At 31.3% G+C, this 13,798-nt stretch overlaps 1 protein-coding gene across 2 annotated transcripts in view; it reads right to left on the bottom strand.

The window, feature by feature from the left end:
- Positions 1–5,624, bottom strand: part of LOC142328934 (ABC transporter G family member 23-like) — a 226,270-nt gene extending 220,646 nt beyond the window's left edge. Inside the window, exon 1 of one of the 2 annotated variants that reach the window (XM_075373111.1) lies at positions 5,434–5,624. In XM_075373111.1, coding sequence (XP_075229226.1) covers positions 5,434–5,505 — 72 coding nt within the window. In that variant the 5' untranslated portion in view covers positions 5,506–5,624. Of the gene's footprint in view, positions 1–4,112; positions 4,244–5,433 lie in introns of those variants that run through there. The other variant, XM_075373112.1, reaches the window with a different exon arrangement.
- Positions 5,625–13,798: the final 8,174 nt, after the last annotated feature.

Here is a 13,798-nt window from a genome sequence, read left to right as displayed (position 1 = left end):
TAAAAAAAATAATGTATATTCAGAGTGTTTCTAAAATGATAGGCTGGCTATTCTTTTTCGAATTCTACTTGTAAAACTAAAAGAAATATCCTTAGGAAAAATGGCAATTTCTCCTTCGAACTCTCCCTGACCGCCATTTTGTTATTTTTATATCATAATTTATATCTCAAGTTCAGATACACGAATCATATTAATAATTGGTAAGTGTCTTGGTAATAAAGTTTTAGAATTAGAAATAAATCAGGACTTAAATACCTTCGAAAATTACAAAACAGCGGCCACGTTTATTTTTCAATCCGTTATATCTCCATAAATATTAGTTTTATCAAAATTTATGTTGTTATTAAAATATTAAGCCTTTTATTTTGAACAAAATGGCATTTTATTTTTTTAAATCGGTTAAAAAGCAGTCTAGTTATGGGAGAAAATTGATGTAGTTTTGTGTCATAGTTATTAGGTCAATTATTGTGAGAAAATTATTACTTAATTTGATACTAATTTATAATAATAGAATTAACAATAAATATAAACAATTAATATTTCATCGAACTAAACATAAAGTGGTGGACATGAAAACAGACACATTATCATCAATTTTCTGCCATAATTTGGTTACTTGTTAACCGATTTTCAAAAATAAAATGTCATTTTGTTAAAAATAAAAGACTCAGTATTTTACTAATATCACAAATTTTGATAAAACTAATACTTATGGAGATATAAGGATTGAAAAATAAACATGATCGCCATTTTGTAATTTTCGAAGGTATTTAAGTCCTGATTTTTTGATAATTTTAAAACTTTATTACCAAAACGCTTACCAAATATTAATGTGATTCGACTATCGGAACTTGAGATATAAATGATTATATAAAAATAAAGAAATGGCGGACAGTGGGAGAACGAAGGAGAAATTGTCATTTTTCCTAAGTATATTTTTTGTTAGTTTTACAAGTAGAATTCGAAAAAGTATAGCCAGCCCATCAGTTTATAAAGACTATATAAAAATTTCCAGAAATTTTTTTATTTAATACGTACATGTATTGTGATCTGTATTAAATAAATAAATATTCCATAAATAAATCTGAATTAAATAAATAAATAATATTCGAAGTGAAAAAAAAAATTCGTTGTCTAAGAGTCGAAACCCAGTCAGTCATGAGAAGTTGCGACTAACTGACGCCTTGAACCAATCGGCTGCAGTACGCCTTTTTTATAATTAGTGAAAAATGTAATATTAACATAAGCTGTTAATCTAAACGTCATATTAGTCTGTACACTTACACACACACACACACACACACACACACATATATATATATATATATACATACATACACACATTAATACTTCCAGATTTACTTTCTTCATAAATTCTTCAGAAATGGCTCCACAAATTTCTATATATTGGGAATTGATTGCATTAAATTTTGGACAAAATTTAAAAAAATAGGAAATATGGATTTTTGCCGTTTTGCATTGTTGATGTTTTTCACAGTAGTCGTAGAAAATTGAGCTTTAATTAGATGAAAGCACTGATATTTGATGAATTAAGATATTTAAAATTCCAAATTTTTAGGAATGGAACGAATTTAGAAGTGGGCGGATATTCAACATTATTTCAAAACAGATTTTGATTCATATCTCGAAAACCCGATGACCAAAATAGTTTAAATTTGACATAAATGGCTATATATATTCTAGAATCGGGCTGACTTGAAACTCATCGGGTAAGGGGGGGGCCATATTTTTCTTTTAGTAAATTATAATTTATTTTTTGACATTGAATAAGAATTTATCAAATCAAGCTATTAAATTAATAATTACTTCAATAAATAAATTTTTAAACGGCAAAAGCAAGAAGGCTGTTATGGACCCGAACTTAAAATATCAATCTTTTTAAATTTTAATTTTCAAGATTTTCGTTGTCGAGGGTTAAATGGGAGCCAAATATTTTTTTAATAAAACTTTTGGTTTTTAGTAATTAAACTCTAAAGTCAGTATAATTTCGAGATAAATTGATTCGGTCAAGGTAATAAAATGGGACCCAAAATGTTTTACTACAAATTTTGATTTTTCTCTCAATTATACATTTAATAGTAAAAAAAATTGTTGGTGAAAAAAAAAATAGTGTAAAAAAATGTTGGTCCAATTATAGGACTGATTAAGGTAAAATAAATTGTTTTTACCTTAATCGGTCCTATAATCGGACCTAAATTTTTTTACTGAACATTTTGATCTTTTTCTCAACTATACTCTAAATAATGCGTAATTAAATCATTAATATTTAAAAACCTTATGTCGTATTTTAAAAAGCAATCTGTCAAGCGCAAAGCGCGAAAGTTATACAACCCTTTGTTATTTTTTTCTTTTTCTCATAACAACGGTATTGTGGCTTGAAGGAATGTATCAGCTCAGCCACGTGAGTTGGGAAACAAGTCTGTTAGTTAAAATTACCTTCATGACATTGATTTAATTTATTCTAAATAAGAAAATAATCGATGTAATTATAATATTATCCATTGGAATTAATAAGTAAAACACTCCTAATAAAGGCGTAGTTGATTGCGTGTTTAGTTCTATAAGGGAAAAAATTAAACAATAGAAAACACGTTATTGTAGCCAACAAATTATTCTCCTAAAATAATAATTACTTCGATAGATTAGAAATTAATTTTTAAGGTAAAACGAGAATATCTCTTAGATCTAATAACATTAGTAGGTTTTCAATTCTGTAATAAATATATTTTATTCGTTTTACGTTTTCGATCTCCGTTTATTGATTTTAAAAACTAACTGGATTTGTTTTAAATAAAATTTCAAGAAATAAACATTTTTAAGAGTGTATTTTAAAATAAATTTAAATGTTACAAAAAATATTTAAAAAATACATTTTTACGTAACAATATTTTTTTTTGTTCGATAACGTAAAATTGGAATTTTAAATCCAAGCTAATAAGATTAAATTATGACAAACACAATCTCTATAGTAGCACTTTGTAGAGTAAATAGATCAATTTTTTTTTTTTTTTATAAAATAATTCACGATAGTTTATCAAAAAACATTTGAATTCGGTGAGTCTGATTTTTACGTTAAAACGGGTTTTTCTAAATGATATGTCGTTTTAAAATAATGTTGTCACAAACCTACCCATTCCATTTAAAATTTTTGAGTTGCCCCAGCTAGGGGGCTTCTTGGATTTTAGTGGTTCTCATATCGAAAAATAAATCGGTTTGAGATGAGAACATTTATTAAATTTCAATTTTCTATATATAACTCTTAAAAAGTGAAGGATTGCCGTACTTTATGAAAACGTCTGTTTATTCATTTAAGTGGTTTTTCTAAGTTCATTTTTTTATATTACGAACTCGGTGAACTTAAAGGATATAAGTAAGAAGTTTGAAACTTATTTTACGAAAGTTTTTTTTAATGTAAAAATAATATTTACATCATAGACCCGGATATTAATTTACTTGTCACCTGTAATTCTTGGTTCTATCCTTTTCCTCTAAATAGTATCGATTTAAATTAAAATTTCTTCTTTATAAACATTTATTTATTCAGTGACCTTCGAATTAAAATTTATTTAATACTTCATTTACCTTATTTTCAAAAAAACCACAGTTACTTTTCATACATAACATAGTTAACAATACGTAATTTTTTTAAATTCTCTTTTAAACCATTTTCTTCGATAAGTTTCAAATAAATGTTAGTTTTATGCTTTAAAATGACGGCCGAAGTCATGTGCTATTCTGTTAATTTCTATTTCGATTATGTATCCGATCTCCATCACGTTCAATGCAAAATCGTTTCAGCGATTAGGTAGTTACAGGAACATAAATGAATAAATATAAGAGCACTCGTATTATCAGAACACAGCCTGACTTCTTGGCATAGTCCCGTAAAAAATAATTTCGTCCAAAATATGCGTAATCTATCGTTAATATTCAAAGAATAATTATTAATTTTTTGAGAATTTTTTTCAAGGGCTCCCTTCCGGATAAAAGAGAACAGATACGTAGAAAATCATCGGATAATTCAGCTTGTCAAGAATAAACCTTTTTACGCTTTAATTATACACTTCTACAATTTTTTTTTCTTTACTTACGTAGTTCTGTCCATTATTGTTGATATAATTTGTGTTATTAACATTACTTCGATTTCGACTAATATTTACCATAGCAAAACTAAATAATTGCCGCTCTAAATAAAAAAGCTTTAACACGAATTCAACCACGCACTGTAACCGACGTTATGTAACTACGTTTCGTGCGGTAATTAAGTATTTTTTTTTTTAAAGATCTAACGGTTCAAGATATTTTCACGAAGCTCAATCATTTTTCGACAAAAACGCACTATCAGAAACAGGAATTTATTTTTGTTTCAGAAATTTCAAATGCGGTCGGACAGTACAAAATACCTACCGCACGCCGGACGTCCAAGTGAGATAACGACGTCGTAGAAATCACAGAAAGATTTCATATCTATTTGGAAGATGTTTGAATTAACGAACACTAGATATCTTAACACCGCGAACAATTCGAACGAACATAAATACCTTAAATGAAATTTCCATACTATAAAGCCATCACCAAAAATGACGCCCTTTTCGCTCATAGCTGATCAAAAAATCAATCGCTTCGAATAGTTGTTCAACGCCGTTTCAACATAATCTAAGTGAATTTTCGAGTCGCTGAAACATAGATATATCGGTAAACATTCGTCAGCAAAAGGCTGACGGAAGTCCTCCTCCACGTCATTCTACCGGCAGGATCGGTTATGGTAAATGGTTTTTAGGACGTACAAATGATTTTTTAACACCGAAATGATTTTTTAACACCCATTATTATTTGAAAAAATTATAAAACGTCCCTCCTATATTTAACAGAACATGATTTATTCACGCTAATATTATTACTTAACAAAAACTACGCATTAAAATAGAGACAAGCTCTCGGTTTGAATCACAATGCTTAACTCAATTATTAGGATTAGCAAACGAAAAAGAATTTAACAAAAAATAAATAAAATTTAAAGAAAATCTTTCTTCGTACGCGTTATTTTTAATTTGTTACAGGAGTTTTCACAGTTTACAACCGAGACGCGTTTTAAAAAAGTATTTCTAAAAATTGAATTTTCGAACGTTTTTAAGGAAACTTTTTAAAAAGTTGATGTTTCCTTCATCTTAAGAGAACAGATTTTATTTATTAGCCCGAAATTGTATTTTAGTAAAACATATCGTCAGGAACAAGAAATTAAGGGAAATGAAATGTGAAAAAAAATTTCGTACAAAACCTTTTTGGGAATCTTTTTCAAGGGCTCCCTTCCGGATAAAAGAGAACAGATACGTAGAAAATCACCGGATAATTCAGCGTGTCAAGAATAAAATTTTTTCTACTTCTACTTATTTTTTTTTTTTCTTTACTTACGTAGTTCTGTCCATTATTGTTGATATAGTTTGTGTTATTAACATTACTTCGATTTCGACTAATATTTACCATAGCAAAACTAAATAATTGCCGCTCTGAATAAAAAAGCTTTAACACAAATTCAACCACGCACTGTACCAACGTTATGTAACTACGTATACATAAATTAAAACTGACAACGATGCAAATAAGACGGTTAGTATTGTAATACAATTTCTAAACTGCTGATTCATAATCTTCTTTCAAATAATCGGATGACGTGTACACGTTTAATATAATCGACGTTATTGGGGATAGGGATGTGCTACAAAATAATAACAATTATTATTATTATTATTATTATTAAATCGATTAATTTGATCATTCATTAAGTTCGATTACAATTTTATCTAATAATATAAATAAATCACTAAATAATAGTCAATTTCCTTTATACAATTAAAACATATTGTGTTCTCCACAATACATTATTATTATTTGTTTATTTTTTATTTTTTTTATTTTTATTACTACTACTATCGATTATCTGTCTAAAACTCGATTCACTCTAGACGGACGTCACCGTCAAGGACCATATTGGCAGTGTAACATGAGTTATGCTCTACATTCACACTATACATCAAGTATTTGGCAACGTCACGTAAATATTTCCTTTTTTCTGGCCAGTTGTTGAATTAAAATTAAAAGTAACCTGTTTTATATTTCGTACACAAATAAATCGATCCCGAAATTCAATAAATACAAATAATCAATATTTGGTTTAATTGTGGATGAGGAAGAAGCTAAATGCAACCATCCTAAATATAAAGAGTGAGCGAAAACCCGTATTCATTGAAAGAAAATAAATAAATCTTTTATTTAACACACATAATTTAAAGCAGTGGTTCCTAACCTTTTTTAACCGGCGACACACTTCACTGAACGCCCACGTTGTCGCGACACACTTATTTGTTTTTAATTAATAATAATAATGATGATGATGATAACTGTAGTAATAATAATAATAAATATCATCTAATTCTAAGCATCAGACATCCAGTGTACGTAGACCAATGTTAAACGCAAGCGGGCGTATTTTTTCTAAATAAAGCAGCATGTCAAACGGGGTCAAAAAAATACAAAATTCAAAGGTAAGTGCCTGAAATACCAACGTATCTATATAAAGTCTGATTAAAAAGATATATTTTATATTGTTTTTTTTTTAATAACTCACTGCTAAAATTAATGTGAAGTCTGCGCTTGGAGTGTTCCACAGAGTTTGTCAACACGTAGTATTATGGTTGACAGGCTAACATCTAATCATCTGTTTAGGTTTCACTGCTTTCATTGTAGAAAATGCTGATTCGCACAAGTTGCTAGTATGACCTTGAAAACGGTAGCAAAATATTTTTGGCCCTCTTTGCAATCTTGCATAAATCCAAAAGGACTGTACTGAAATGTCTACAAATTTTGTTTTTGGTAGAATCAAATGACAAGTTTAACAATTTTTTTTTTCACTGACAGTTAAATTAGTGGCATTTTGTATGTTGACCTCATCAGATGTACCAAATGGAGAAATGACCTATTCTAACTTTGAAATGGACACGGTAGGAATCGTACTGTTACTGAAGTTTCTAACGCATTTAAGTGTTCTTTATTGACTTCTTCAGACATTCTTTCATATTTTGTGTAAACTGATTTTCGAGACTTGGCTTTCTTGAAAAATTCCTACGCTTAGGAATAAATCTCCCAACGTGGCAACGATGAACACTCGGTTCATTACCGAGTGGAAAGAATAAATTAAGCATTTCTGCATCGTTCAAAATTATCGGCAGGAAAGAAAATTAAATTCAGCATTGTAACATATATTGACTGGTACAGTCTCTCTCAAAATAAATTTTACCTTATCGAAGGTTTCACGGTAAGTTTAAATTAATTTGTATAGAGACTTTCTGAATAGCTTAAAATTTATTTTTAAATTCTAAAATTTCGTGACATACCCCACCGGACCGAGCGACACACTATTGTGTAGCGGCTCACCGGTTGGGAACCACTAATTAAAGGAACTAGAAAATAATGAAGATTAATTTGTTTCCTATTACAAAGAATACAAATTAAAAAATTAAAAATAACAATAATTATACTAATAAAAACAACTAAATTAAATAAAAACGATAGAGATATAATCAAACAAATTAATATTACTAAGAATAATATAATAAACAACACAAAAACCACACATACAAAATACGGAAACATAAGGATAGTCGAAACATTCAAATACGTAGGGGAATCCATATAAATAGGAGGATCAAACAAAGCATCCAACATGGAAAGAACTGAAAAACTTCAGAGAGCATTCAGACTCACACGGTCGCATTATAACAAACGAAGTATATGTAATCAGGCGAAACTCAGATACTACAGGACAGTTGTGATACCGGAGGCATTTACACATCAGAAACTACCACAACTGGAGCACCAGGAAACACAGAAACATAAAAAATTAAAACGGAAAATACTTGGAAAAATGTTTGGAGTAGTACATAAAGACGGCAATTGGATGAAGAGACCAACCAGGGAATTATATGAACTAACAAACACACTCACAGGCATGATCAGAAAACGCAGACTTACATTCTACAAGCACATACAGCAAATGAGCAACAACAGACTCACGAAGAGGATCTTTGATGTAGTGAATCAGGAAACCAATTGGCATCACGATATAGAAGAGGACCTAAGACAAGCAGGGATCAACAGAAAAATGATGGGATAAAGAAGAAAAGTTAGAAAAAAATTATGAATACGAAATTTGAAATGAAAGAAAGAAGAAAACAGAAGCAAAGTGAACAGACCAAAGGAAGCAGGATACAGTCGAAAGATGAAAAGATTTTGGGGGGGAGAAAAAGAAGGAGAAAACATCGTATGATCACATAATCATGAAATATTCAAGTTCATACTCTGTCCTTACGGGCAAAAATGAATAATAATAATAGCAGATGCCATACTGCAATTACACCCCTGAAAACGTACTAGAGAACGCAAAATACAAGTTATACTGGAAAAGGTCAACACTCACAGATAAAACAATTACATGCAATTGACCAGACATCGTATTAATCAAGAAATCAGAACATACGTACGTAATAGATTTTGCTATACCAAATGACAATAATTTAATATTAAAAGAAAGACAGAAAATAGAAAAATATACTCTCATTACAATAGAACTGAAAGAAATTGGAGCAGAAATTTTTTACAGGAGCAGCTGAAAAATACATCGATTAAATGACAATATGATATGGAACTTGTAATCTCTGATCGTAATGAATTCGGTTTATTAAAATTTCGTTAAAACGGATGATGCAGAGTTAGTGCCGCAGATTTTCTTGATCTCAGAAACTCGCGGAGCAGTTGTTTTTGAAGACAGAGGCCGAAAGTGATTTGTGATACATTTCACACTCTAAACGTATTTGTGATATGTTTTTAATCGAATCGGTATTTTGTACCTACTACTTTTCCCCCCATCACCTGAGTTCCGCTTAAAAAATGAAATAACAAAAGACATCAGGTACTGATGCCTCTATTCTTTAAGTCATCGGTCATTAATTCACTACCAATTGTTTTGATCTTTAAGGTTTAATCGATCAAGTAGGACGTCCTTGTTACACTACATTTCGCACCTTTAAAATAAAAAAAACCACTACGTCATTCAGTTTAAGATTTCAAATGAAAATAATTAGGAGATTTCTGAAATTTTAAAAGCTAAAAGCACAGCATTTTTATGAAGGATATAAGGATATAAGGATATTATACACAATAGGATTGTGTAAAATTTTAATTTTAATAAGAATGCTGCTTTTCCCCTTTTTTTGAAATAATCAATTCCTGAATTCAATTTTCTTTGTTTTTTTAAAGCGGTTAACTAAGAGAAAAAATTGACATGAATATCATAATTATGACTAGAAATCCAAATCCAAAAGCTGTATAGCTATTTCTTATCTATAATTTATGTGCTTTTAGGTAATTTCATAAGAAAGTTACCTATTCTAATGGGTACCATGATTCGACTTCCGGAAAATTTCGACATATCTTCGCGTTTTACGTCCCCCAAACCCCAAAACCACCGTCAGTTCAAAAGTTTATATATATATATATATATTTATACGAGATCTGTAAATAAAGTAATGAGACTAGTTTTTTTTTTGGCAGCCAAACTGGCAACAATGTAAAGTTACTTTCTTTTTTTATCCTGTTTAGCCTCTACAATTACTGTTCAGGTATTACTTCAGAGGATGTATGAGAATGATATGTATGAATGTGTGAAATGTAGTGTTGTACAGTCTCAGTTCGACCATTGCTAAGATGTGTAGTTAATTGAAACCCAACCGCCAAAGAACACCGGTATCCACGATCTAGTATTCAAATCTGTATAAACTGCCTTTACTACGACATGAACGCTGGAACTCTCGACTTCCAAATCAGCTGATTTGGGAAGACGCGTTCACCACTAGACCAACCCGGTGGGTCGCTGTAAAGTTACTAGTAAACATATGATTACATGAACAGTTGATTTGTATTAGGTAATAATATTTTTAGTCTATTGTTGCCACGTGAAACGTTAACAAAATTTCGTGAAACGAGTTTTTTTGTGCTTTACAAAAATCAGTGATAGAAATTTTGTGTTAAACTCGGTAAGAATGCTACTGAAACTTTTTCAAAGTTGAAATGGGCGTTTAGAGATGACACTCTGTCATGAGCTCAAGTTTTAGGTTGTTTAAAGCATTTTAAGATGGCCGGGAATTAGTTGCGGACGATCCACGCTCTGAAAGATCGTTAACGTCAAAAAGTGACGACAATGTTGAGCGAATCAGAGACTTGATACGGTACGACCGGAGATTAACTGTCACAATGATTGAAAAACAATTGAATTTGAACCATATCACAGTACATCAAATTTTGACAAACGAATTGGACATGAAAAAGGTTTGTGCAAAATTGGTCCCAAAAAACCTCACTGTTGAACAGAAAAAGTGCTGCGATCTTCTAGGGCGAATTGAAACTGATTCTGATATTCTAAAAAATTTTATTCTAGTGATTAATCTTGGATATTTGAGTACGATCCAGAAAAAAACGCAACAAAAGATAACTGGATGCTGCATCATGACTAAGGGCCTTGTCACATTGCACTCCCAATTAATGAGTTTTTGGCAAAGAAAAACATTCCTGTAGTTCTCAACCACCTTATACACCTGACTTGAGTCCCTGCGACGTTTTCCTGTTTCCAACTTTAAAAAACACCTCAAAGGACACCATTTTTGAACAGTAGAAAACATAAAAAAAATGTAACCGACCATCTGAAGGATATTCCGTTTTTGAGTTCCAACACTGCTATGAAGAGAGGGAATACCGTTTAAGCGTTGCGTGGCTTCACAAGAAACTATTTCGAAGGTGATAGAATCCATGTATAATTGGACTGTAAATAAAAAGTTTTTCTGAACCAGTCTCATTACTTTATTTACAGACCTTGTATTTCACTTTTTTGTGGACACGATAACCGCCGTAATTCTGCGCCAATCACTTTTAAATTGTTCCTTAAAAATAACTCGTCCTAAAATCTCGATTAAGTTCATTAACGGCCAAAATCGGACCATGGGAGTGAAAATGGGGGAGCTTTTTCGAAAAAAATATATCGCTATAACTTTCTTAATTAGTAGAATATCGAATTCGTTTAAAGTTCCCACTATTCTTTGGATAAGGGCCTAAACCTTATCTACGCAAAGATTTTTGATATCGCCAACCATTGGCTCAGGGGCTGGAAAAAATGGGGTTTTTTTTTAAAAATGGGGGCTTGTAGTCTAATGAGAAAACGTAATGTCCGTAAAACATAAAATGTAATGTTTGATACGAGCTCGTACAATCCGAGTTCGCCTACCCCTATTTTGCCCCGGTGAAATCTACCTCCGCCTTCCGGCGTGCCGAAAAGAGTTTTTTGCTTACTTTATAAAAAAAAGTATCAATATATGCGTCTCGGCTTTTCATCTGAAAATTCCGGGTTCTAATCCTGATCGGTTAGGCGTGGCATTTTTCATACGCTACAAAATTCCATTTCTATATTCCCAAGCACAAGCTTCAAGTTATGAGGCCACATCATCAACTAAATGACAATAAAATGCTGAATTGTGGACTGTTATTTTCTAGACTAATACTTTTATGTATATTTTGAATAATATAAACATCTTCCGATATAAATATTTCCTTTTACTTATATTATCTCTCTCGATAATGTACTTAATGTTTCTATTACTGATAATATTAATCGCTGTTATCACAATAATAAGTCATAAGATCGCTATTAAAATGTGATTACATTCAATAATACATTAGATATTTTCAATCAGAAAAATTGCACATATGCAATTATGCATTCTTTGGATCACATAAAGCTTTTACTGGGTTTTATTTCATATTACATAACAATATAATGAAATAATAATAAACATCTAAGCTCTTTTTTTGGGGAATTTTTTTTATAGATTCTTCATTACTGGAAACTCTTTTCAAACAATATTATTAATTTATCGATCAGATGAATTATGTAGTGAAAGAGGTAGTCAAACCATAATAGTAAAAGTGATGTTCCGTCCGTAAAAAAAGAATGGAAAAAATATTTCTGTTTTGGAAGATTTGAAACTAAATGGAAAATGTGTTGCCCCTGCTGATATTTAATTAGAAACGTGCATCCTCAATCGTTTTATTAGCTTTAGCAGATGTAATTTACGAGTATAGCAGTTGATAGCGGCTAGTATGGGAAAAATGAGGACGGTGTAATTTTCACTAATTTTACACTTTACAAAGCATTAGAAAGAAATAAACTAAACGTTCCGAATGACCCCTGAAATTCTACATCCGGCACCGTACGTGATCATAGGAAAATGAGATTTTTACACTAAAAAATCGACCTGCTTAGACGTTAACCTGGTACTGCGATAATCCGGGCTATAGATAACCATTTTACAGCCACAGACTATCGCGAGCTAAACAGTATCAGCAAATTTGTCGCTAATTTGACTCAGAAATGTCGCATCAAATTCAGAAGTCTGAATTCCTATACAGCAAAAATAAACAAAATAATATAACACGTGCAACTTGACTACATTAAAGGTAATTTAATTACATAAAATGCCGATTTAGTCTTTCCGACACCATTAAATAGCGAAATCTTCATAGACAAACTGAAATGCTCATCTTTATTTCATGTACTCGAGATTTATAATTTTTTTTTATTCTGATATGTGGATCATTACTATGAATGATATGATAAATACGTCTTGTAATTTTTTTGCATATTTCTTTAATTTTAATAAAATAATGATTTTATCTTTTAAGTAAATTAATATTGCAATAAGACCAATGTAAGGATCCTGAGAAATGGATTCCTTCCAATTAAAAAGAAAGTATGAGAAAATATTTACGAAGGAATCCAGAAGAGTACTAGAAGCTTTTTCTCTGGCTGATAGGTCCGTTTAACGTTCGTTCTTTGTAATACTGTCTATGGCACACCTCCAACAGTTGTTGTTCGATGAGAGGTTACAGGACCGGAATAGGAAATTATGGGAAAATGTAAGGAACAAAAAATCCTCACGAGTAGTACGGAAATAGGGGTACGGCGCCCAAAAGTGATATCCAAGTTGGCGGCCAGAAGTGAGAGTGTATCCGGGAGTTAAATCTGGATTTAGGAATGCGGAAAGGGAAGGGATGTATCCAAAATGGTTGAATCAAAGATGGTGACTGGAAGTGGGAGTGAGATTTGGGTTTAGGACTAACTGTGGAAAGAGAAAGGATGATTACGAAATGGTGGTAGTTGGATCAAATTTGGCGACTGGAAGTGAATTTTCTGGGGTGGAGTCTTTAGGAAAGGGGGTTGTTTTGGGTTGGAAAGGGAAATATTTTTGTTTAAGAGGAAACGGGTAAAGGTGAATTCAAGGTCCAAGATGGCGTAGTTATCTTAAGAAAAATGTCTTAAGATAATTAAATAAAACATAATCGTACCTGTAGGAATCCTGGTAGTCATAGCCGCAGCACCAGGAGGCAGTGATTGCGCGATTGTGCGCGTGTATACATTTGCAACGCAGCGTAGATGTTGACAATGCGAGCGTTACCATGCGACTGATGAATATAACCTTCCCGCCAAACCGATATACTATTTTCTGCCCTGTCTATACATGAAACGCCTCCACTCATCATAACAACTTACTACTGTTATCGCATCCTGTTTTTTCAATAAATCATACATCGTTATCTATCATTACAGGAAACGCTTACAGAAAAGCAGTCAAACTAAATGTTATTATTTATCAGTTCACAAACACACGCCTTCATG

The sequence above is a fragment of the Lycorma delicatula genome, chromosome 8 (assembly GCF_047948215.1).
Source record: "Lycorma delicatula isolate Av1 chromosome 8, ASM4794821v1, whole genome shotgun sequence".
NCBI classification, from domain to species: Eukaryota; Metazoa; Arthropoda; class Insecta; order Hemiptera; family Fulgoridae; genus Lycorma; species Lycorma delicatula.
This window is presented reverse-complemented; position numbering and strand designations above follow the sequence as displayed.